The 26,451-nt window shown below is 43.5% G+C and overlaps 1 protein-coding gene across 5 annotated transcripts in view; it reads right to left on the bottom strand.

The window, feature by feature from the left end:
- The window catches only part of KIF2A (kinesin family member 2A), a 282,224-nt gene that overhangs the window by 69,699 nt on the left and 186,074 nt on the right, over positions 1-26,451 (bottom strand). For 3 of the 5 annotated variants that reach the window (XM_069222588.1, XM_069222570.1, XM_069222580.1), the window contains exons 15-19: positions 21,643-21,753; positions 13,199-13,266; positions 7,243-7,356; positions 2,103-2,253; positions 498-599 (exon numbers count right to left, since the gene is read on the bottom strand). In XM_069222588.1, coding sequence (XP_069078689.1) covers positions 498-599; positions 2,103-2,253; positions 7,243-7,356; positions 13,199-13,266; positions 21,643-21,753 — 546 coding nt within the window. The remainder of the gene's footprint in view (positions 1-497; positions 600-2,102; positions 2,254-7,242; positions 7,357-13,198; positions 13,267-21,642; positions 21,754-26,451) is intronic. The other 2 variants (XM_069222597.1, XM_069222608.1) reach the window with 1 other exon arrangement.

Raw genomic sequence — 26,451 nt, 5'->3', positions numbered from 1 at the left:
TGTCCCTCACAATCCCTACAGGGTCTTAATCCAGACTCTTTTGGAGGAGACATTTTTGGTACTACTTTTAGATCAGAGAAAGGGTTGATGAGGTAAATTTTTCCTAAGATGTGAAGCTCCAGATCAACATCGGAGCAGAAAATAGGAAACAGACGTCAGTAAGCGGGGGTGAGTGCTACATGGCCTCAGTGGTATCACCTGATGTCACTTCCGGTGCCGATTGAGTCCAGCACCCTTTACTGGCAACATTGTTGCTTTGGAGTTTCTAGATGCAGTCCGACACCTGGGGTTGTTATCCAAGTGAGGAATCTGGAAGTAGAAGTATCCATCAGAACTGGAAGTTCTGAAGTTCTTGAAAGCTAAGGAGATTTGTAAAAAGAAAACAAGTCCCATACACAAGCCCAATGAAGACTTAGTGTCTCAAACTGAGATTGTTATGGATTATTTTAAATTATGAAGAAATTCAATTCTTGTAAAAACAAAAGTGAATACTTTACCTGGAAGACTGCCCTATGGTCTTCCACAACTTGTTCTTCCATTTCGACCATTTGTGAAACAGCTTCGTGAAAAGTAAATAACTGGGGAGAAACCTCTTCTTCCTAGGAAAATCAAAATACAGTATTGAATGTAAAGTAGAAATAGATCTATAGACAAAATGTCAATGAATATTTCATGATGCAGCAATTAACTTTACAATATTTAATACAGAACTCAAAAACCCTAACAGAGATGTTACAATCCAGAAAACTCATCAGTAGTCTTAACTGTCAATTAGCAGTTTAAAGTCATTGTCAAAAGGACTCTGCTAGATTATTTAAAGGATATGTTCTTAATTGTAAACTTAAATTATTACAGCCTTGCAAGCTCTTTAGTTTATCCTCTCCTGCTCAGATATATTGACCAACAGCTTAGTCAAACTGCTCATCTTCAACTTAATTTTTAAAACCGCCCTCCGCAAACCCAAGGAAAATGGAAACACAACAGTGGCACCTTTTAATCTGTTGATGACAGGTGAAACAATAGCATAATTAATAGAGACCAGCAAATACGTAGCCAGAAGCAGTTCCTTGAACGGCAAAGCAGACTTTCAATAAGGTGACAAGCATCCACTCGCCTCTCCTTACACTCTCTCTCTCCACCCCCAACATCAACAGCCTAGCTCTTGATACAGCATAGCATAACAAACAACATCAAAAATAACTCCCATGACAAGAGGTGCAGTCCCGGAAATGTTTACATTACCACTGCCTCTGGAGATGGAGACACCAACAATGGTAACAGCCTAATGACTGGCTTCGGAAGATCAGTGATTAGGAGTGTTCCATCTGTTCCCCAGAAGCGGCAGAAGCAAACAGTACCAGGCGCAAATACCCAATCTCTTTTAGGACTGGGCCTATATAGTAACCCAAGAGATGATTGTAGGAAGCTGGCTCTGTACATACTATACCAAAGGAAAGTATAGTCTGCACAGAGTCCATTGAATCCCCAGATGCTTTACAGAGACTAAAGTAGATCATATTAATGCCTTTAAGAGAGACTATCCTCCTTACAAACCGGCAAACCCTCATTTTATTTAATGGATGGTCCTTGCACCAACAACTATTTTTCCACCTCTAATCCTCACCCCGTGCCCAAACAGATTTTTTTTTTAAATTTCTCCTTCCAAATCCCTCTTAAGAGTCTTGCAAGACATATGACATAAAAATTTAAAATGTAGAATAAACCGTCTGTCGCATGTATAATTTCTAAATGTTATAATGTGATTGTACAGTAAAATGAAAGCTTAATGCAGATTTCAGTAAGTGAATCTTTATCAAAGGCTGTAAACATTCTATTATTGTTACTGGACTTCCCCTGGAAAATAATATTGCCTGCACTTTGAAAAACAGGCCCGCTTCATTTTCAATATTTTTAACATCATTGTAGCTTTCATATTCTACATAAAGTACCAAAAATATAAATGGCATTTACCAAAAAGCAAGATTAAAAGTTACAAGTGAAATGAATGAGGTGAAAGGACCAAGGTGCAATGACTGTTTAACATAGAAATGAAGGATGTTTTGTAAATCAAACAAACAAAAAAATAAATGTAAGTCACTCACATTTTGTTCACAAAGCAGTTTCAAGTCATCCCTCTGAGGAGAACTTCCTACTCCCCACTGCATCTCCAAGTCATCAATCTGGTTTGGTCCATGATGTAATACAGGACGGATATCGCCAGCAGCACTTGGATCTACAGTTAGTTCTTTTACTCTGGAATGATGAAAGGCACAATTATACTCCACAAAAAAAAAAAATGTTAGTTAAAAAAATGGAAAAAACTAAATATAGAATAACAAAATGGCAACAATCATGCACTGTTTAAATGGTGATGTCAACTTTTCTGATAACTGAGCAAACATTTAACCCAAAGCAAATATGTTACTGTAAAAACTCCTAGCTTGTCTGTAGTGTCATTTTATCTTTTGATATTTAAGTGAAGGTCTTTTGTGGAGCCATATATTAAAGAAATATGAAACAAAGAAGATCGGTTTAAGAATCATCTACAATGGTGTGATTTTTATTTTTTGGCGGGGGTGAATAAATTGCTCTATATTGCCATCAAAGTAATATATTGATGACTTGAACTGTTAATTGGAGGTCAGATTTATTTAAAGACAAAGATGGCATTTCAAAGCCTTTTTGGTTGAGAAGTTACAGAATTAACTGTTTATTAAAGAACAATAATGTCAAATCACTTATTTAGGAAACAGAAGCTCTAGTGAGCTTTACCCTATTTGCATGTGAATTTCAAAACTTCACATTACTTCAAAGAGATTAAAAGATAGCAGACAAACACTATATGAAAAGACTCAACTAGGTTTACTGATCAGATGTAATTTCCATTTCTGGAGAATACAGGAACCAGAAAGATGGGGATAAAGAAGGGAGGCAAGGGCTACAAAAATAGTCTGGATGTAAAACCAAAAGTCCCATGAAGAGACAAGCAAAGGCAAGAATGTAAAAGGATAAATGTTTTTGCCCCCATGAATAAACAAGTAACACTCCTGGTGAACTTTGGCAGAGCATGCCGCCATTCTCACCGAGAAGTTCTGATAAAACTTGCCAATCGAGTGATAGACAAGATACCCAAAAAGGAGAAATGTACACAGTGCTACTCTCGATACCTCTTGGTGTCCAGAAAGGAAGAGGGCCTGAAACTAATCTTAGACTAAGTTTCTGAACACCTTCATGAGGACTTTGGCCGAGGTCTTGTCTGACATGGACCAGAGATTGAATGGTACCCTCAGCGCTGTATGATGCATACTCTTCCTTTTCCAGTCTTGTAATCCCATTAACACTTCCTCCTGTTTGCAGTCAGGGTGGAAAACATTAATTTCAACCTTGCCGGCTATTCACAACGGTGATGTCAGTAGTTGCTGCCCATCTTCCCCTATCTCTAAGACTGATGCTGAATGGGTTTCCTCACATCCCTAGTTTCCATTTTACTTTTCACCATCAACATGCTGAAATCCCATCTCCAGATCACGCAGACAATTCCCTTCACAGGGGGGCAAAGTAGCTTTGGGTGGTTTTCTGCACCCACAATGGGTCTGGGATGTTCAGGATGTGATCCTGATTTTTCGGCCTTCTGCCCTCCTACATACTCCAGAAGTCTCAAGCCTGATGGCACATGCAGGCCCTGCAGTGGAACCGTAGCAGTCAGTGAGCCCCTCAATAAGGATTTCTCTCGAACATCATCTGCTTTGCAGACAAGGCTCTTGGGACCTTCTGTATTAAATGGTGCATAACAAATTTAAGTATGGCAGGCTTTTCTCCCTGCCCCATTTAGACCAACGGTGTTCCATTCAGCGTTCATGGGGGGCTGTCATCTTCCCTGGGTTGGGACGGCAGCTGGACATAATGGAGATCAGAGGACACTAGCCTCAGGTAGAGCTGCAACACCCATTTATCTTCTGAAGCTGTGCGGCATTCAAGTGGTGCTCAAGACCTTTCTGATGCTCATCAAGAGCATGTCTGTTAACAACACAACAGTTACGGGGTACTGCAACAAGCAGGGTGGTATGGGGTTTGTTAGCTGTGCGTGGAAAGCTCCGAAACTATGGTAGTGGCTGGGCCATCACAGGCTATCCCCAAAGGTGAATCACCTGGTGAACTCTGTCAAAATCAGGGCAGACAAACTCAGTAGGCATCATCGTGCCAGCCTCTAATAGCGTCTACATCTAGAGGTAGTTTTAATGTTACTTCACCCAGTTGTGTGTGCTCAGGTAGATCTTTTCACTACTGCTGAGAATGCGCAATATCAAGCATTCTGTGCCCAAGAGTTTTTCTCCTGAGGCCCTCCCAGAGATGCATTCCAACTTCACTAGGACTCCAGACTATTCAATGCTTTCCCCCTCTGCCTCTGATCCCCTAAAGTTCTGAAGGCCCAACGGGACCAAGCACAGATCATCATAATATTCCTTGTTTGGGCTTGTAGAATGTGGTATTCAGATCAGCTGAACCTGAGGATTTGCCATCCACTTCCACTTTGTGATAACCGGCTGTTACAATAAGAGCCATAGTTTTGCACCCGAAGCTCCACAATCTACACAAAAAAGCATATATATTGACCAGAATCAGCTTACTGGTTTTGACCTGCTATTGGAGGCAAGTAAGGTAATTTTAGTTTCTCAGTACCTGTACAGGAACTCAAAACTGTTTTGTCCATTGGCCTAAGCCTGAGGGCTTGGTACCAAGACCGACAGGTCGAATCTTCAGGCTAAGCTGTTTTACAATCTTCTATTTGTTTTGTCCTTGGTCATAAAGATTTTTCTGAGGGCACTGTAAAGAGTTACATGTATACCCTTTTGGCCTTTCCACATTTGCCTGGTTAGCCCTATTTGTTTAAGTCACTGATTGTGGTGCATTTCTATGTCGCAGTGGGACTTAATTTGCTCTTCCTTTTAGATACGTACATTGCCACTGCAAAATTGTATCCCAAGGCTGAATCATAAGACAGTCTTCCGAACTGCAATCACTTCTACGCATCAGATTAGTGAACTGTAAGCACTATCCGTACATCCACCATATACCACCTTCTGTTCTGACAAGTTGCTACTGATAACCAAGGACTCTTTGATGTGGTGTCTTTTTTGAGGCAGTCCCCACTTTTTTCTCTCTGTCATATTCCTCTAAGGAGAAGGCGAGGATTCAGAGGTTGGATCCTGAGAAGGTCTTTAGTTCTGACACTCAAAGGACCAAGGATCACTAGATGAACAGCCAACTTTTTGTTGGATTTGAAAGTGTGACAAAAGATAAAACAGTCCAAAAGAAGCTCTGCTATGCTTTGGCCAAGAAGGATCCTCCCAAGGGCTTATTCCATACTTTAGCCCCAACTAGAGGTGTTCCTGTACAAGACACCTGCCAAGCTGTGACATAGGCATCTGTCCATCTAGTTACCATTTTCTACTGCATCAACTCTTAGCTATGTATTAAGGACAATTCTGCATGAACTGTCCTGCAAGTCTTTCAGGTGCAAAGTCCACTTTGCAGACTCACCTCCAGTGGGAGTGTACTTGCTTTGGTATTGATTCAAAAGGTAAGGAATCTCTGGTTAAAACAATTTCCTTCTTAATGGTACCTATTTCTGTGGCTCCTCTCACAGCAGATTCCTCACATCCTGCCCTCATCCCTGTTCTATGGGGTAAACTTCTGATAGCTCAAATAAGTATCACATACTGTTCATGGCTCATGTTGTTAGTTGCTGCATGTCTGAGAAAGCAAAAGCTGTTTTGAGAGACTGACATCAGCACTAAGGGTGGACTCTATCTAGGACTTCTTCTTGTTACTTCTGGGAGCACTTGCAGGGCCTGATGTAGAACTCGGCAGATGGGTCACTCAGTCATAATGGTGACGGATATCCCGTCCACCAAAATCTAAATGCCATTATATCCAATGGGATTTAGATTTTGGCAGATGTGATTTCTATCACCGTTGTGACGGAGTGAACCGTCCGTCGAGTTCTAAATAAGGCCCTTTGTCAGTTCTGATCAAAGAGGTACTTTTAGTTTCATTTGTAGATTATTTTTTCTAAATTATTTTAAACTTGAGGAATCCAAATATCCTGTAACCTCTATTTCCTATTAAAAAAAAAAAACCTTCACTAAGGAGACACAAGTAAATCTGCACAAGAGGTAATGGCTATAATTATGAGCTATGCAATTTTTAAACCAGGGCCATGCTGCACAGTAATGGGACACGTGATCAGAGGTGACAACAGTATTAACTAAAAAGTGCTATATTAGATTAATTAATGGCGTAAAGAGAGGGACAGATAAAACCACAACTGTGACCATGTAAAAAACGTCTTAAAGCCTGAGGGTTGTCACTTGCCTGTGGAGTTAAGAATGCCAAGGGCTACTAAAATAAATTAATACATTTAGAAGCATTACATGTGTGTCACCTCTCTTGTAACTAAAATATGGCTGACGTTATAAACAAATAATATGGCACCAAGAAGCACATGCCCCGTTTGATAATTTTGTGGTGAGACACACAGAATATGGAAGAACTGGCTCCAAAATGTAAGCTTGTGGACCCATTACAGTTCCTCGATTCTAAGTTTAGCAAACTATTTGGTACATGGAGGACGTATAAGTTTAATCATCACTTTCTCTTCTACAAAGCCCAAACTACATCACATAGCAATATAACAAGTAAACATGGTTGTCAAAGCAGAAATATATCCCATTGCATTAAATGTGCAAAGTGTTATTTCGATTTGACTAACTTTTTTTTCAGCTAGTTTACCTTTTTTTTAGGCAGTTAAACTATTTTTTTTAAACTAAGATTAAAGTATAGGAATCTGTAAACTCGCTGCACTGAAATGAACTTTCATTTATATATCGTGTTCTCCCTGCAATGACACTGAAACACACTGAGTTATTGTAAAGCTACTGAAGCCATAAATTATGAATGACATCACCAATTATCAGACACAAAAAATAAAATAAAATAACAATAGCCACAAAAAATGCATCCCTTAAAACAAAAACATACATCTCGTGCAATTTCTTTTACAAACAGAAAAATTTTTATCAAGAAGCAAAGCTAAAAGGAGCATTCTGCAAATGAAAAAGTCCAAATTATAGAAACATGTTCTGCGACTTATCTAGAAAAAAAAGTGTTTCTGTAAATTATTCAGGAAGGTTAAAAAAAAAAAAATACAAAGCAATAGATAATATACAGAATTAAGTAGACCTGGTGAGCGTAGGAGAAAAGTCGTCATATTCATAGGAAGGAGACAGATCAGAGCGACTGCCACTACCCTGGGAGAAGGGAATGTCCGAAGGACTAATTCCAAATTCCTTTACTCTGCAGCGCCAAGATAAAGCAAATTAGAAAAGGTTTTAAACAAATCTTTGTAAGGACTTACACGTAGTATACTTATTTCAGCTTACTGACAGAACAGAGTAAAAAATACCACCCTAAATGTTTCTCAACGTACAACTTCCAACTCTACTGACCAAAGCCTTCTCCGTTTTTCTAATCACATCACTGTTGCTGGTGGACACCAAACATCCGTTAAAAATACGCTCACTTACAAAGTCAAGGCAGTAGTGCACTTCAAACCAGCATGAACACAGTCACTTAAACAAGTGAATGGAGCCCGAGATACAGATCACTTTTCAGAAACACTTTTAATGTTTTTATTTGCATTTTCCAAAGGTACAACATACAGAGCTGCAATCTGTAATACAGAACTTGGTGAAAGCTGAAAGAGAGACTGTATCCAAGCAACATGGATAGATCAGTAAGGGGGTACCAAGCTGAGGGTATGAAATTGGCAAAACGGTTATGGGCCAGGCACACTGACAGAGGAGCCAGGCAGTTCATGATTTAGTAAGTAAGAGTGAGGAGGCTTCCAAATTTCCTTGGGTCTGGACGTAGGGGGGAGAAGAGAGGAGTAGAGTTCACTTGTGGTGTCACAAAAAATTAGATCACGTAACCAGTCAGAAGTGGTAGGTCTCTTACTGCTACACCACAAGATAACAGTGCACCGCTTAGCCAGTAAAAATACCATCGCCTCAATCTGTCTGTGCTGCGGTGCAAGAGATTGGACATATCCTAGAAGTGTTAGGAAGGGGTCAGGGACAAGTGTTTTTTCGAGCTTGCCTGAAGGAAGTGAAACAAATAGCTTGCCATAAACTTTGTATCATGGTGCAAGTCCAGGGGAGGTGAGCAAGAACGGCATTATCTGCAGTACATTTTGGACATTTGTGAGAGTGTGAGGGATCAAATTTAGCAAGGGTCTGGGGAGTGGTGTAAGCTCGGTGGAGGAATTTATTGTGTTGGCTATTAACTGAAACCAACTTGGTTTGCAGGCAGCAAAAGTTCCATACTTTGTCAGTAAAGGAGGAGTTCAAATCTTGCTCTCAGGCTGCTCACGCTGCTATGTGGTGTACGGGGTGCAGGTCGAGGCTGGCGCGATAAAGACGAGAGACCAGCTTAGTGTTATCCACTGTGGAGTAATTCATAGTAAAGGGAGGGAGAGGGGGCGGGTAATACGGGCAACATCTCCCGTAGTGGGCTTTGCTGTTAAATATGGACAAAGTGGTCCATCATGGATGCTGTGCCGTCAGCCTTGAAGATGGAGCTGAGGTCCAGTTTAAGATTATTGAAAAGGTCGCCCATTGTACGGATCTGATGGGTGGAAAGCATGGGTTGCACTGGTGTTTCCCATACCACTGGGAGCCATGGATTATCCTGAAGAGGGATGTCCGGTGAGTAAAGGGTATCAAATTCCAGATAATGTTTAAGCCAAGACTATGTCCAACACGTGGTAGAGGGGGTGTGAATGTCCCTGGGTTTTCAGGGCAAACCCTATGGGAGCAGGGACGCCAGGGGAAGGCTGACTGTTCCACTTCATCCCGGCTGTCTGTCCGCACTTATTGTGTCAGAAGTGTTTGTAGTGTAGGGGGAAAAGAAAGTCATTTCGTGGAATTGGTATATTAAGGAACAAGTAGAGAAAGTGGGGAAGCACTACCATCTTAATAATGGCAATGTGTCACACAATGGACAGTGGGAGATAAATCCACTTATTTATTTGGGAGGAAAGGGTGTCAATCACAGACCAGTAACTGGTACGGATTCTTCATCCTTTTGTCCATGAAGGAAAATGCCCACGTATTCATAAGAGACACCACACCATTTCAGTGGGAATTTAAGGGGGCAGGGAACAGTAGCCTCAGTGAGGGGGAGGAGTACAAATTTATGCCAGTTTATCAGAAGTCCAGATAAGGCGCCAAATTTGATGATCTCCCCAATGAGTGGGGAGAGGTGTACAGAGGGTTCTCTTTAAGAGTAGTATGTCGTCTGCGTAAGCCGTGGCTAAGATGGGGCCTTTCTGGAAGTGTAGTCCCCTGTGTAAGTAACGTTCTTGGAAGTATCTAAGTAGTGGAACAAGAGTGACAATGAATAGAAGAAGGGACAAAGGCCATCCCTGTTGGGTACCATGGGTGATGGGGAAGGCGCAAGTAAGGTGCCCACTGACTTGCAGGAAGGCCATCGGATTAGCACAGAGGAGCAATATCAGGTCACAAAAACCTTGGGAGATACCCAATTTATCGACCATGGCTTGCAGGAATGCCAATTCAAGGGAGTCAAACGCCTTCTCGGCGTCGAGAAGAGCGACAGCAGTGGGAAGGTTAGAGCTGATCTGATTAATTATTACAAATACTGTACACAGGTTGATAGAGGTGGAATGGTGTGGCACAAACCGTGATTGAAGAGGAGAAATGATATGTTCCATAAGAAGTGCAAGTTGCGTTGCTATCACCTTTGCCAGAATTTTATTATCATAGTTGAGCAGCGATAAGGGCCTGTATGAGATGCAAAGGTGTAGAAGCTTACCAGGATTGAGAAGAAGGGTATTGACAGCTTCCCGCAGCGTGGGAGGGAGAGACGGTCCTCAAAGGCCTCCACACAGAGTTCAGTAAGATGTAGGACCAAGACCGATTTAAAGGCTTTATAGAAGATCCTCCAAAGGAATCAATGGCCTGAGAGATTTCCTCCTTTACAATGGGGACTGTGAGGAGTTGCTGCTGGCCAGTTGAGGCCAGACCATGGCGATCTCAGACAGGTAGGACACGATCTCCTCAGTCATGTTTGTGTGTTGCGAGGTGTATAGGGTCCGGTAATAGTCAAAGAGTGTACAGGCAATATTATCATCACCAGATCTGACAGTGCCTTCATCCGCTCACAGGCTAGTGATATATAAGTAATCTGGTAACTGGGGCACAGAAGGTGGGCCAGGGTACTGCCTGAGCAATTCCCCTCGCCATAGCGTCGGGGACAGGTGTATTTGCCAAGAAAGGACACCTCTTTATCAGGTAAGTCACAAATTCCTGTAGGAGAAGCAATCTTTTGTGCAGCACTGATGTTTGGGCACCCCTAGAAGCTGCACAGTCAAAAGCCTGCAGGTCCCCTTCCACTTGAACAAACTCATTACGCATACTCTTTAAAACTCCTGAATGGGTGGAAATAAAGACCCCACTGATATAGGCTGTAAAGGCCTCCCACAAGGTAGCCTGTTCAGAAAGAGCCCAAATTCAGGGAGAAGAATTTATTAATAGGTGAGAAAGTGTCTGATCGGAACACGCCATCCTGGAGCGCAAGTTCCGGGAATCGCCACTGTTTAGGAATAGAGCTAGAGAGTGGTATGAAGAGGGTGAGGAGGACAGACAAGTGATGGGAGAGAGTGTGGGGCATGTGCATCACTCCCAGAGACCAAAGTAAAAGATTTGGGGAGGTAAACCAGTAGTCAAGGCGAGACCACAACTCATGGGGTAATAACAAGTGTAGCCTTTAGCATGAGGATACTCAGTGCACCATACATCTGAAGGGTAATGTAGGTCCGGGAGATCTTTTAATGTGCACGGAGAATGTGGTTTAGCGCTGATAGGTAACCCACTGGTCAGCGTGGATAGCAATGTTAAAGTTAACACCAAGAACAAGGTGGCCCGCAGGCAAACAGGAAATCAAAGTTGTGAGTGTGTGATATATCTTGGGTATGTCAACATTTGGAGCATAAACACTGACAAACAGGATCACTCTGCATGAGAGGCTGCCCGATACAAGGAGATATGTGCCCTCCTTATCGGCAATGTAAGTCTGGTATAGAAAGGATAGCGATTTATGAACCAATATGTAGACCCCACGAGAGTAAGTACTATAAAAGGACAAGTAATGAATTGGATGCCAAGGGCGAGCAAACTGACAGTCATCTTGGGGAGAAAGGTGTGTTTTTTGCGGAAATGCCAGTGTGAAATGATGTTTGGCAAGGTACGCCAAGACTTGTTTCCCCTTATGGGGATTGCTGAGTCCCCGAAAGTACCATGTGAGACAGTGGAGCTCTACTCCCCTAGAGTAAATAGGGGGATAAGAAGACATTCAATATGAAAGGAAGTGGTGCAAGAATGTGGATGCAACATACCAGGAGAGTTGCTTTTGAAAAGAACAGAGTGACAAAGCGAACAAAAACAGAATCAATAACAAACCACAAACCCCACCCACACCCACACCACTAACCCATTACTGGCAGATCCCAATATGAAATAAAGTCATCAGGCGTTTCAGGACACGAGCAATGTAGCTCACCGAAGACTAGGGTGGAATGCTCTCCCCCAGGAGAAGGGCACTAATGCGTGCAAGGAGCTCACCCCAACTCCATGTGCAGTGACTGGAACAGCGGGGTAGCAGGGGTACCCTGTAGCATCGCGGATTACATTAGATATTGGGGCAGTTGCATGTTGGAGCACTGAACCTAGGGTCAGGGGTCAAGTCGATAAATGACTCCTGTACACAATACATTGTGCACCTCAATTTTGGTTAGTAGGAAAAAGAATCCATGTATTGTTCCACACACTGATGTAATTTCAACAGGTCTCTTGGAACACTCCTGGTTCCAGTGATACATATGAACAAGCATGATGTAGTGTCTAGCTGGACGATGCCCACACATACGTTTTGCTGCGCATCAATTGAGCATATTTCAGCTATAAACCACCAGTGCATTTCACCAGACTTCACCAGCTAAGCCTTGTAGTTTATGCCCGTACAACTGTAATTGTTAAGGGTTACCCGGTATTATAGTGTATTATTTTTACTCATTGAATTATACTTCATATTTAAGGATTGAATGCCCTGACGTCCACTTCCAAGCTGCCTTTCCCTTCATTAGAGAAGGGTACGTTTTTAATATAGGTAATCTACAGAAAGATTATCTTTCTTTTTAGTCAATCATGTGTCGCCTCACTTGAGTTTGCTGTGTTTATCATCACACAGCTGGGTTGAAGCTGCTTTTTTACAGCAATATGACTGAAAAGAAATCCAAAGCTATACGCATTTTAGTTTTTAGGTGGAAATCAGCATATAGTGCTCTAAGTCATATGGATGTACTACAAACATTCATCAATAAGAATTTGTATTCCAATGTAAGCATAACAGATTACAGATTGAAGGATTGGTCTATCGCTGTAAAACATTTTTCCTTATTTTTTTTTTATCACAGTAATACTCCCTTAGCTACCACACAATCATGCAGTATTTCACAGAGATAGCTGAAGAGTGGGAAATTCTATGTTTAGTCCTAAAGAACCCCAGTACTCAGATACGGCCAAAAGGCAAGATATTGCACTCTATAAATCTGCAACATGAAACTAATACCAGAACACACATCATGATGTAACCATATCAGGTTGGAATATATGACCATAAATAGCTTAGAGTACTGTGAAAAATGAAATTTTAGGAGGCAAACTCAAGTACACTGTGCTATATATAGGTGAACTGGAAAATATCAGAAGCCTTTGTCACTTCTTAGTCATTCAAACAGTATTTATTTTCTTAAAGCAGATACTTCGGTGTTGATTACACAGTATTTTTGGCAGGTTACTTTTTAAAAGCTATACTATGATTTGGGGGAAAACTGACATTTCAATCCTGAGGTGGGATACAGTGGAGACAAAAAAGTATGACAATTGAGAGAAAGCAGAGAAATATTAATAGGTAAAGAAAATGTGGATTATTTTAAAAGTACAAGCAATAAAAAAATATTGTAGACGGAAAGTACTCTATCATAAATAGAAATATCCTACAGTGCACAATTTCTATATAACACGTTAAAATGTTTAAATTCTGAGGACAAAAATCATACCTATTTGCGTATCTTAAAGTATTTAAAGTGTTTTCACAGGATGCCATTCCTGGTGAGATAGTAGCAATCTGTGGAGATTTAAAGAAGAGTTTAAGTGAGCAAACGTGAACTAGGTAGCAATTACGGAAGATCATTCTCTTGAACATAAATGTATATACTTTTGTGTTGAAGAAGCCCTACTACATTCACAAAAGAGGTAACACATCGATCTGCCTAGTTTTCAGGAAGTAAAGGCTGAACAGTTGCAGGAGTACATTAGAATGACTGGCTCCCAAAAAGTACCCTTCCTATACGGCTACATGCGCGATTCCATAACTTCTACCCATAAACTTGCTAAAATGAAACTTGCTAAAATGAAACCTGCTATGCCAAGCCAGAAAAAAATAGAAAGATTATAGCAAATATTGAATGTTTGTAACCTGTCCCTGCTCTAAATTAGGCAGCCCACCCTAAACCAAAAACCGAAAACTCTGACCTCGGCCTAGACCTAGCTTTCCAGACTCGGCCTCAGAGCAAGAAACAGCCTCAAGTCCCTGTGTCTGAAATTTAGCAATTTGGTCTTTTTCAACATCTAGTATAATGAATTCCTAGGTGTTCATTGATCCATTAAATTAAAAAGCAATGTCGCTACGTAAAATTAGCAGGAACAAACAACTGGTTTGGAGGGGTTCTATTTCCAAGGGACACTACACTGAAGCTATATGGGATTTTTTTTTGTTTTTTTTGTTTTTTAAAGGCCTTTCTTTTTTAACACGTTTACCTGCAGGCTATAAATACAGAATTTGATTTTCATTTAAACATTCGATTAACACTAATACAATGACAGTTGTGTAAATACAGGAGAAGAGAAATACGATTTCCCACTTAATTTTAAAGAGAATTAAGTGAAAACAATGAAGGAAGTGAAGCCAAAACAGGCAGCAGTTTTCTTGGTGTGTAATTAGACCCTGCACCTTTATCAGGCCAGCAGTTTTCTTGATGTGTAATTAGACCCTGCACCTTTATCAAGCCAGCAGTTTTCTTGATGTGTAATTAGACCCTGCACCTTTATCAGGCCAGCAGGTGCAGGATCCCATCATGTCATGTACGGACAGTTGCTTCACGTCATTTTGAAAGAATCCCTGGAACTGGATTTGTTATGCATTATCATTATGATGTTACCACTGGGGAGGAGAGGGGTTCATGTAGGATTCTAAATTAGGATTCCAATGTTCAAGGACTTAAATTATAAGCAGCTTTTCCTTTTCCATCATTAAATCTTCAGTGATATCTCTGAATATTGAATGAAGAAGCAAGGCTATTGCCAAGCAGAAATGTCGTATATATCAACAGGATGGCATCACCCTGAACAAATGAATTAATTTTCCGATCTGGATCTGCAAGCATGTCTGTCCCACTTGAGTGCTGAATTCGAATTCCAAAAGGTTGAATGAATGTGCAGTTTTCCTTTAGCGAATTTCGTAGATGTTGACGTTTCTCAAAATTACACTGATGCTTTCCATTGTGTGGAATGTGCTAGATTAGGCCAGGCACATGCCTCTTAACATTTTGATAACAAAGGGATAAGCAGGAAACTATCCATATGGAAATGGACTCCTTACAAGAACCCAATCCTATTCAAACAGGACCATAATTCACAAACAATTGTTTAGATATTATGTTTATAGTTTTGCCAAAATAGAAACGCAGAACTCTTCTTAGGATCAACGTGTGCGATCTTTATGTTGAAGAGACACAGTTTTGGTTTAAACTTATGTGAGCTCTGGATACATACGAAAATCTGAGGTTACCTTTGGCCCAAAAATGGACTTCACTATTTCAGTTGAAAATCATGATTGTTTCTATGCCCTGCATGCGTGATACTGACAACGTGCCATCAATTTTGTTCGAAATAATTTATGTTCCAAAATAGGACTAACTAGACATACTTCCTCAATGCTCCTCTAAAAATATTTCAAAAGTGAAACTGAAAAAAACAAAACAATTGCGAAGAACTCTATCCCGAGGTCGTAACTGTAGCGTGTTATACTGTTAAGGAAGACAGCTGCAGGTTTGATGTCACCAAACAAAAGAGGGTAAGGCAGAAAGTGATTTTTGATGGCATGTCATGGACTTATTGTTAGTTTGTACACACCAAATGCAACATCTGTTCGATCTGAAGGAGTAGGAACAGGTGGATTTGTGTTTTGCCTCTCTCAGACTGCAAACCTATATTCAAAAACAAAAGACTGGGATGAAGCATTTGACTTTCAACTCATAGGAGGATATCTGTTTTGTTTAGCAACCTCTTGTTAAGTCTTTTTTGATAAGTGAAAGATATCCCACAGCAGGGTAACATGTTTTTTTTGCACCAAGATACCCTGTACCAGAATAATGGATGAGATCTATAAATAGAACATAAGATGTGGAAAATCCCCACGTCCTCACCATTCACCTAACATAAGGATAATTGTGGTTATGAAGCACGGCAATTACATATTACTGTTACGATCAAACAGATTGGCAGACAGACAAAGAGACATTTCTTTGACCACTTTATAAAAAATTTATTGCCCTTTATCACGTATACTGGATAGCTAGAAGGGTAGTTTGGGCATCTGCACCAAAGTGTATTTGTGTGTATCCAAAGACTTCCAAACATCATGCAGAACCTAATCTCTGATATACTCTGCTGAGAACATATATTTTAGCGTGGTTATGAAAGAACTGTAGATGCATATTCAGAAGAGAACTATTTATGAACTGGTAACGTATTAAAACATCCTAAAGTATGAATGAGAAAAAAGAACTACACAACATTTATTTTTTATTGTGGCAAAGGAGCTGCATGTATGTATATGTTCAACCCCACATTACCTTCCAAAAGGCAGTCTTAATTGTTGACTTTGCTAACCCCTGAAAGTCAGTACTTTGGAAGGTTGTAAGTGACATTTTAGTGAGCTTGCAGTAGGATCTTGTTGCTGTGTTTCTAAGGACAGTACCAATTCGTGTTTCAAGCATTCCCCAAGTGGCTATGCAGGCCCCAGAGAACTGGTGTTACCGAAAAACACAACAAACACATATTAGACCAACATTCTCATATTGGCGTCATTTTGACAGGAGTGCTTACACGTGAAATATCTGTCCAAAGCAGTCATACGGATTAGAATAGACTTTTAAACATGGAAAACTAAAGAAAACTGTTCAGAAATTGTGATGAATAACTAACAAATAAAAAGACAACTTTCCCTTTACATGTTGTCATTTGATTACAGTACTTTGGAAGGTTGTAAGTGACATTTTAGTGAGCTTGCAGTAGGATCTTGTTGCTGTGTTTCTAAGGACAGTACCAATTCGTGTTTCAAGCATTCCCCAAGTGGCTATGCAGGCCCCAGAGAACTGGTGTTACCGAAAAACACAACAAACACATATTAGACCAACATTCTCATATTGGCGTCATTTTGACAGGAGTGCTTACACGTGAAATATCTGTCCAAAGCAGTCATACGGATTAGAATAGACTTTTAAACATGGAAAACTAAAGAAAACTGTTCAGAAATTGTGATGAATAACTAACAAATAAAAAGACAACTTTCCCTTTACATGTTGTCATTTGATTACAGACAGTAGTGAAACAAAATGAAGCTTCAAAATGCAGTGCATAGAAATGAAACTCAGGTCCCTAACGGGCAATCACAAGAATTTAAGATTTTTGAAGGAACACTTATCTGACTTGGCGCTTTAAACACAAAGGCCTCACTACGACCCTAGAGGTCCAAAGACCACCAGGGCCACGGTCTCCGCTACATTACGAGTTGTGGGGTTTGGCAGAAGCCAAACCGCCACAACGGCACCTGGCCCGCCGCGCACAGACACGGTCGGTGGTGAGCTCCTCCAGCCTAGCGGCAAGCCTCTGCCTGCTGGATTACAAGGCTGCAAACAGCCAGGATTTCCGTAGCAGTCACCCCACCATGCAAACCCTGGCAGTAATGCACTCGGTGAAAGAATCGCCATTCCTGTCGCCGGCACACGCACGCCCACACGTCCTCAAACATGCAGACACCCCCCCAAACACAAACACCCCACACCCCTTAACGCAGGCATGCATTCACATATACACCCCTCGGAATACGTATTCATTCACAGACACCCCCCACTCGCTCGCATACATTCGGACACACACCCACACTCGCAAACATGCAGACACACCCTCACTCGCTCCCAAATCCACACTCATTCAATTGCATACACGCACGCATTCACCGCCCTCCGCATACTCGCACTTCAGACAACCCTCCCCCACCCCACGTCGGATGATCAACTTCGCTCCGGGAGGGGATGGATCTTGGCAGTTTTGTATCGCCAGCACCACCATGACAGCAAGACTCCGCCAAGCCATACTATGGTTCCTAATCCGGCAGGTGGAGTCTTGCTGGCGATCCAACTGCCTCTTCGGAGTCGGACTTCCGCCCATAAATTGGTGAAGTCCTCCAATGACTCCTAATATGGTGGTCAGCAGACCGCCAGCACTGGCGGTCTGTTGGCTTCAGCGGTCTTACAAAAAGACCACTGAAGTTGTAATGAGGACCAAAATCTCCAGAAAAACGTGGGTTTCCACATTCATTTCACATATATTGCATTTGAAAAACAAACACACCATACTGAGAAACTAATCACAACTTTATAATTACTTTGTGAAGGGCAAACAAAAGGTCATCAACAGCCATGACAACGGAGGCACTTCCAAACACTGACCATACCATTAGCAACAACAGGTCCACAAAAAAGCATAATTGAAAACATTTGATTGTCATCCTCATTTTTATTTACAGTTTACAGATTCATACCAAAATAAAAGTTCACATACTTCCATCATCTGAGCTCCTAACTAGATTATACATGAACGCTCATTTTAAAAACCAGCATTGTCAAAGATAACAGGTCTTGCCCTTGGGACCTATTAGCTTGGCAATAGTTCTTAGCAGTGCTGTATAGAAATTGCAATTATGTGCATCATGGCTACAGAGGAAACCAAAAAAAGGGCTCTATGACGCAGCCATGTCACTTTGAAGGCACGCACCCCACTCATGTGCACACCTCTAAAGTGGGTTTGGGGGAGGAAGGGAAGCAACACAATTAAGCAACACAATGCGGGGGAGCGAAGTAACAACAGGTGGTGGAAGGGGAACCAACAGTGAGTTAAGCAACAGTGTATGGGGGAAGCAACACAGTATGTAGCAGAGACAGAGAAGCAACAGTGGGTGAGGGGGAAATCAACACAGTAGGGAGATGGAGGAAGCAACACAGTAAGTGGGGGAGTGGGAAACAACACAATGGGTGTGGGGAGGTGGAAGCAACCCAGTGGGTGGGGGGTAAGCAACAGAGTGGGTGGGGGGAGGGAAAGTAAAAGAGTGAGAGGTGGTGGGTAAAAGCAACAGAGTGGGTAGTGAATGCAACAGTAGGTGGGGAGGGAAGGCAACAGTGGTTGGAGGTGGAAGGAAAGCAACAGTGGGTGGGGAAGGGAAAGCAACAGTGGGTGGGGAAGGTAAAGCAACAGTGGGTGGAGAAAGTAAAGCAGTGGGTGAAGACAAGGGGAAAGCAGGATAGTGGATCGGAGAAGCAGCACAGTGGGTGGAGACAGAGGAAGCAGCACGGTGGGGTAGGGGAAGCAACACAGTGCATAAGGAGGGAAACAACAGTTAAGGAAGCAATACAGTGGGTTAAGGAACAGTGCATGGGGAAGCAACAATGGGTGGGGAGACAGAGAAGCAACACAGCGGGTGGGGGATAGATAGTGAAGCCACACAGTGGGTGGGGGGTACAGACAGGGATGTGATACAGCGGGGAATGAGGGAAGCGACTGACTAGGGAAATCAACAGTGAGTAGGGAGGAGGAAATCAACAGTGAGTAGGGAGGAGGAAATCAACACAGTGGGTGGAGAGATGGGGGAGCAACACAGTGGGTGGGGGGGATGGTGGAAGCAACAGTTGGCTGAAGGGACGCAAACCAGCAGGATGAGGGGAGGAGACCGAGTGGGGAGGGAAAACAACAGAGTAGGTGGGGGAAAGGCAAACACAACAGTGAGATGGGGAACAGAAAGCAACGTAGGATGGGAAGGGGAAGGCAACACTGTGGGGGAAGCAGCAGAGTGGGTGGGGGGACACAGAAGAGTGGCTAGTGGAAAGCAGCAGAGTGGCTGGGGAAAGGTGCACAGTGGTTGGGGGAAAGGTGCACAGTGGGTGGGGGAAAGGTGCAGATTGGGTAGGTGAATGGTGCACAGTGGGTGGGGGAAATGGTGCACAGAGGGTGGGGGAAATGGTGCACAGTGGGTGGGGGAAATGGTGCACAGTGGGTGGGGGAAATGGTGCACAGTGGGTGGGGGAAATGGTGCACAGTGGGTGGGGGAAATGGTGCACAGTGGGTGGGGGAAATGGTGCACAGTGGGTGGGGGAAATGGTGCACAGTGGGTGGGGAAATGGTGCACAGTGGGTGGGGAAATGGTGGACAGAATAGTGGACAGTGGGTGGGGAAAGCAGCATAGTAGGTGGGGGAAAGGTGCTCAGCGGGTGAGGAAAAGCAGCACAGTGGGTGGGGAAAGCAGCACAGTTGTGGGGGAGCGGGTGGGGTAAAGCAGCACACTGGGTGGGGGAGCGGGTAGGGGAACGCAGCACAGCAGGTGGGGGAACGCAGCAGAGCGGGTGGGGGAACGCAGCAGAGCGGGTGGGGGAACGCAGCAGAGCGGGTGGGGGAACGCAGCAGAGCGGGTGGGGGAACGCAGCAGAGCAGGTGGGGGAACGCAGCAGAGCAGGTGGGGGAGAGAAGCAATTCAATAGATGCAAAAGAAAGCAACACAATCAGTGGGTGGGAGGTAAGCAATACAATGGGTGGAACGACATAAGCCACGCCATAAGCGAAACAATGGGTGGGATGAGAATCAACACAATGAGTAAGGGACGCAACACAATGGCGATAAGCAACACAATGGGTGGAGGGGGAGGTAAGCAACACAATGGGAGGGGGAGAGAAGCAACACAATGGGTGGGGGAAGCAATACAGTGTTGGGGAAATCAACACAGTGGGTGTAGGGAGGGTGGGTATGGGAGGGTGAATTCAACACAGGGGGTTGAGGGGGAAGCAAAACAGCAGGGAGGAGAAAGCAATACAGGGGATGAAAGGGAGTAGAAATCCAAACAGTGTGGAGCAGAAGCAGTACAGTGGTTGAGAGGCAGGGGAAGCAACAGTGGGTGGGGAGGAAAAGCAGCACAGTGAGTGGGGGTGAAGTAAAGCAGTACAATTGGGGGGGGGGGAGGAAAACACTGCAGTGGGTGGGGAAGGAAAACCAACAAAGTAGGTGGGGTGAGAAAACGCAACAGCAGATGGGGTGTGAAAATGCAACAGTGGTTGGGGAGGAAAAACAACAGTGGGGAAGTTACACACTGGGAGGGGTGAGGGAAAGCAACATAATGGGAGGGAGGAGGGGAGCAACACACCGGGATGAGAAGCAACACACTGGGAGGGGAAGCAGCACTGGGTGGTGGGGAGGGGGAAGCAGCACTGGAGAAGTGGGGTGGGGAAGCAACACTGGGGGTGTGGGGAGGGGAAGCAACACCTAAGGTATGAGTGGGGGAAGGCGGAAGCTACAAGGGTGTGGATAGGGGGATAAAAGACATGTAGGGTGGGGAGATTGAAACAACAAGGAAGGAAGGGGGGAGAAGCAACACAGAAGGTGGGGTTGGAAGAAATACTACGGGTGATGAAGAAGGCAGCATGAGGGTGGGAGAGTAGAAGCATCAAGATGACAGGGAGCGGAAGCAACATGAGGGTGGGGGTAGAAGCAAAACAAGGATGGAAGCAAAACAAGGGTGAACGAAACAAGGAGTCTGAAACAACACAAGGGCGGGGATGGAAAATCCATGTGGGGGTAGCAACACAAAGGCAGAAGCAACATGAGGCGGAGACACAAGGATGGGTAGAAAGCAACCCAAGGCTTGGGGAGGACCCAACACCACAAAACCAACAAGGAGGACGGGGACTGGATGCACCACGATGGGTGAGAGAGCAACATGGACCACAAAGTAAAGAGAAGCACACAGTAAGATACAGGAAAGTGGAGCTAGGGAAGAGAAGTGCATGGGTGAGAATGCAATTGAGGGGGAGAAGCGCACAGCATGAGGGAGATGCACATGGACAAGAGTAAGCAAAAAAAGCGCGGCAGAGGGGAGAAGAGAATTACATGAGGGAGACTGCTGGAAAAAATATGCACTTTAATGCAATGCTTAACCAAAAAGCATACAAAATAACCAGTGGAAGGACAAGTAACAAGGGTATGTTCTAGGGGAGGGACAAACACAAGATGACAAAAGAACGCCCACAGAGGCTGTAAGTCCTCTGTAAGCTGGCAGGTCTTTATGTAAACTGACAGGTTGCGCTGTCTGGTAGGTAAGACCTAAAAATGTAAACTTACCATGCAAGTGCGCGAGTTTTCGCCTATAAACGAATCCCTGAGGACTTGTGTGAGTTTACTTGCACGAAATGGTGTGTGAGGTTTGTTTCGTCCTAAGGCTCTGATGCACTCCTGAAATGAAAAGCACACAAGAAATGTAACCACCAGGAAAAACATAAAACCCTCCCCCAGTAGGACTTCTTTAGTGCTCTGTGTGTGTAAACGTCTGTCAGTGTTCTTTTTTTCTACAGTGAGGTAGTCAGGACTCAGATCAAATAAAATGAGAGAGAACGTTAAGAAGGCAGAAAGGTAAGTAGGTAGAATGATAGGACCTGCAGGCAAAATATAATGAAAAAACTATTAGCAGAATAAAGTGTAAAAAAAAAAAAAAAAAAAAAAAAAAAAAGGGAAGGAAGAACATCTCAGCACCCACATATACATGCACAGAAACCTACACTACTTGTCAACCTCACCCATCCTTAAAAAAAGAAGAATCAATTGTAGGCCCCTTTTGGCATGGCCACGCCCACTTTTTGCTACTGATACAAAGGTTTTTTGACTGAAGGTACACTGGGTTCCTGCTAACCAGGTCCCCAGTGCCAGCGCTTTTGCCCCAAAACAAGGCAAAAGGTGTAATTGTGTACGACTGGCACACCCTTCAGTACCCCTGTAGGTCCCTAGTACATTGTGTCGCTAGGATACTTGGGGCCTGGGTACTAAATAGGGTCTCCAAGGGCTGCAACATGTATCATGCCACCCTAAGGGACCCCCCTCCTACAAATCGCATGCAGCCTGCCATTGCAGACAACGTATCATGGTGCAAACCATGAGTGAAAACACGACATGGCCCACTCATTGTGTGCCATGCAAAAATCACTGCATATGATATATGTAAGTCACCCCTACGGCAGGCCTCAGCACCCTAAGGCATGTTACATTTTATTTTATGTGAGGACATGCCTGCATGAGCAGATATGCATCTGTGATTTCTAGTTCTATTACTAGACACTGTAAGTGAACAGGCAAGCCATCTTAACGTATGTACTGGACACTGGTCCTTACGAGTTACCCAGCTACATTATGACTTCACTGAAATCTATGGTGTTTCGAATCCAACATGTCTTAATAAATCCATACTGATACCAGTATTGGCTTTATTATGACATGCACTCAAAGGGCACAGTAGATGTGCCATCTGAAACCTACTAGTTCTCTAGTGTGTTGGCTGACTGGTATCAACCAGCTTACCACCACATACAAGTTTCTTATTCCCTGGAGGTGAAAGCCTGCACTCTTAGAAGCTAGAAACCACACCTACTCTGGAAAAAGGTGTTATCACCTCCTCCAGCAGGATGGCTAGTGATTCTGCATGTCAGGAACTTCAAAGTCCATGCTGCCTTTGTTATGTGGCCTCAACTACCTCCAGACCTGGGCTATGCCACCCCCTGCCCGGAGGCCCATTTGGCGCCAGGGTACGCAGGAAATTAGCTAAGGAGTTGGGGTGTTGCACTACCAGGCTAGTCACACTCTAAAGTGGGTTGCCTGATGTGCTTCACGAAGGAAGGGTTCCACCATCTTGATTTTGGTGGATCTAGGAACTCTGGGACAGGGAAATGCCCACTCCCCAAAGGAAGTGCTCATATAAGGGGTGTAGTCACCCAAGGGGTAAGAAGTCATTACTACTACCCTGCACTCCCCTAAAAGCCCCTAAGTTGAGAATTTAGGTGCCCCCCGACACGAGGAGCTCAAATTCGAATGACTAATGAATAAGAAGAACAAAGATGAGCCGACCAGCGCAAGAACTGAGCACTAGATGAGGACTTTGGCGCCTAACCCTGCCTACCTGCTCCAGCTGCGACAATTGCAAAGACCAGGCTCGTCCTCCAGCTGTGCATCCTCCAGAAGCCTTAAAGAGACTGCCAGCACTTCGCCAATCAGCCAGCATCACCCCTGGAGTGGAGGAGTCACTTCTCTCCAGCAGCAGGCACCAACCACGACTGTCTGGTTCTCAACTGTCCTGACCATCAGGTCCACTGAGGAAGCATCTCGCCAGGAAGAGGATCCTGAGTGCAGCCCCACTGACCTATCCTGTCAAAGAGAGGCTGAGCCTGCCCAGCGCCTCCATGCACCAATGCCGGGAGTAACACTGTCAGCTGCAAAGCTTGTTTGTATTTAGCAGGAACACCAATGCCACAAAAACGTGTCTGCACGTCTAGTGACTTGAACAGAGGCCAGCTTCAAACATGAAGTCGTTCTGATGTGCTTCTTTCCCCTCTTCTGCAGGTGATCCAAGAACCATGACAGCCTCTAACTCACTGATCCGCTGGAAAAAACACCTATGCACCCAAGCCCACAAGCCCAGGACCACTGAAACCAATGGTGTCTCTGCAGAGCTGAGACCCTCATAAGGCCTGACTTTGGGTTCAGCCAGACTGGTCACACAGACCCCACTTGCAGCCCTTTTCCTCCAGGTACTGCTCCCATTAACTCCAACGAATAGTGTCTAAGGCTACCACTGCTAGGAGCACCTTTGCACCCGGACTCACCGGGGCAGGTAACCCAAAACTGTTGATGGTTCTAAAGATCCTGGCACGCACTTACCTTAAGTCGAGGAGAACAGTCCTGTGAGTGAATTGCAAGTGACCCCGTGCAGTGTATTTTTTCTCCATAGGATAACATTACTGCGTCCAAGGCTCATGCCTCACATTTGACAGCTGTCTTTTCTATGCTTCTAAAGAATCACTAACTCGAAAAGCACTTACCTGATTTTGTAGACCTTGGTGCCTAAATTAATATAAAAATGTGTAAACATTTTCTAAAATCTGCCTTCAGTTTCTTCTTGAGTATGCGTCTCATTTATTGACTCTGTGTTCAACAAATGCTTGGCACTATCCTCTGATGAACCTAAACTACTCACCCACACTACCACAACAGAGAGCATTTAGGGTTATTACTTTGAAGTCTGTCAGCCAATAAGGTTCGCCAGACACGCATATTGTATTCCAATATTGGTACACTGCCTAGTTAGCCAGCTTCCTACATCACTTTAACGACTTAATCCATGTAATTTCCTATAAGCAAAGAGGAAGACAACGTAACTGAACACAATACCCGGAAAAGATTCTAATGAACACTTAATGACTTACAAAAATATATCTTACAGCTTTTAACACTACATTTTTCATCAATAGGGATGAAAAATATTAAACTTTAAACCAGCCAGTTATCTTACCGCTAGCATACTTAAGTAAAAGACTATAAGAGAGAATTTTGGACCATTGTCATCTGTAATGTAGACATCATAAAATAAACCTTAAATATACTAGCATATTTAACTATTACATTGTGAGAAATGATAATGTAGATATAGGAAGTCCTGGTAGAAGGGGGCCAAATAAATTTCACAAATATGACCGTGAGTTTTTGCGGTGCTGACCAGTAACTTGCACAAGTGAAAAAATACATAAAACTAAATCCATACCTTAATTTAACAACTACTAACCCTTTGACATCTGGTCATCCGCACTGAAATACTGGTTGCAGCCATGGACCCCTGCCTAACCAATTTCTATACTTTGAACCTCAGAATAATAAACAGATTTAATAAAACAAGTGTACATCAAATACATAAATGATGAAATACTGAATTGAATTTAAAAATCAAAAGGGAACTTTGGAGCTTTTCAAAATTTAGTTTTATTTCTAAAAGAGGAAGGGGTGTGCTAGACTAGAGTCTTTCATAGTGCAAGCTCTCCGTTTGCTTGTGCACAAATGTGCTTCAATTGAGGCCACCAAAAATCCATAGCAGATTTCATTTGTTGTACTTGTGCTGCTCCCACAAATTAGGATAAAGAAACCAACTTAATTTTTAGTCCCCAATTACGAATCCCTTTACATTACTAGAATGTTTTAAAAGTTTCATTTTACATCTCTTTTCATGTATATATGCTTTATTAACCTGATGACGTTTTGCTAGAAAAATCTTTAGTTTTAAAAAGTCAACAGCGCAACTTTTGGTAGCTGCAATGTTACCCTATGAAGGAAAAACAAAGCCAGGAAACAGGTACAGTACAGAGACTTATGGGACCAATCTCCTGGACTAAAAGGTGAGCATTGGGCAAGGGTCAGGACCACACCAACAGGTCACACTGGGCGGAACTGGGGAGGCTGGGTGTAGAGGTGTAATACAGAGTCAGGTGGCCCCATGTTAGTAAGTGGGGATCGTTCTGGTTGAACAGATGTTGCAGGTGAGGGCTGGGGATCTAGTCAAGGGGAACCAAGAAGTGGGTTCCAATCTTGGGAGATCCGAGGACATGGTGACACCTTGGGTCCTCTTCTCCAAGGGCCAGGGGCGACATGTGCAGAGATGTCTTGAAGCTTCTGCTTTTCTCTGCCAGAGTGCTTGTGGATGAAAGGGGTTTGTGTATAGAGGCTGCAGGCAGCATCGGTGAGTCCACAGTGGGCAAGTCCAAGGTGGGGTTTGTCTCTGTTAGTCCACTTCAACTCAGGACGGGCGGCACGGGTGCAGTGGTGTTTTCAGGTGTTGTGTTTGCAGAGATCCAGAGTCCTCTCGGTTCTTCAAGGTGTGCCTACGAAGCGCAGGGAAGCACCTCCGCTGCACCACGGGAGTACCTTGTCTTTGTTTAAGGTAGGCAGGCCTCCCAGGCTTTTGGGAGCACAGAAGCTTGCAAAAATGAGTCTACTTTGGTGCAAATCGATGGGGACAACAGGCTTTGTCTCTGACCACCTGAGAGCAAAGGCTCTCACCCTATGGGACAATAATATTGTCTGGTAGTGGCAGGCTGGCTAAAACTAGTCAGTCCTCACACG

The sequence above is a fragment of the Pleurodeles waltl genome, chromosome 1_1 (genome assembly GCF_031143425.1).
Source record: "Pleurodeles waltl isolate 20211129_DDA chromosome 1_1, aPleWal1.hap1.20221129, whole genome shotgun sequence".
Lineage (NCBI taxonomy): Eukaryota > Metazoa > Chordata > Amphibia > Caudata > Salamandridae > Pleurodeles > Pleurodeles waltl.
This window is presented reverse-complemented; position numbering and strand designations above follow the sequence as displayed.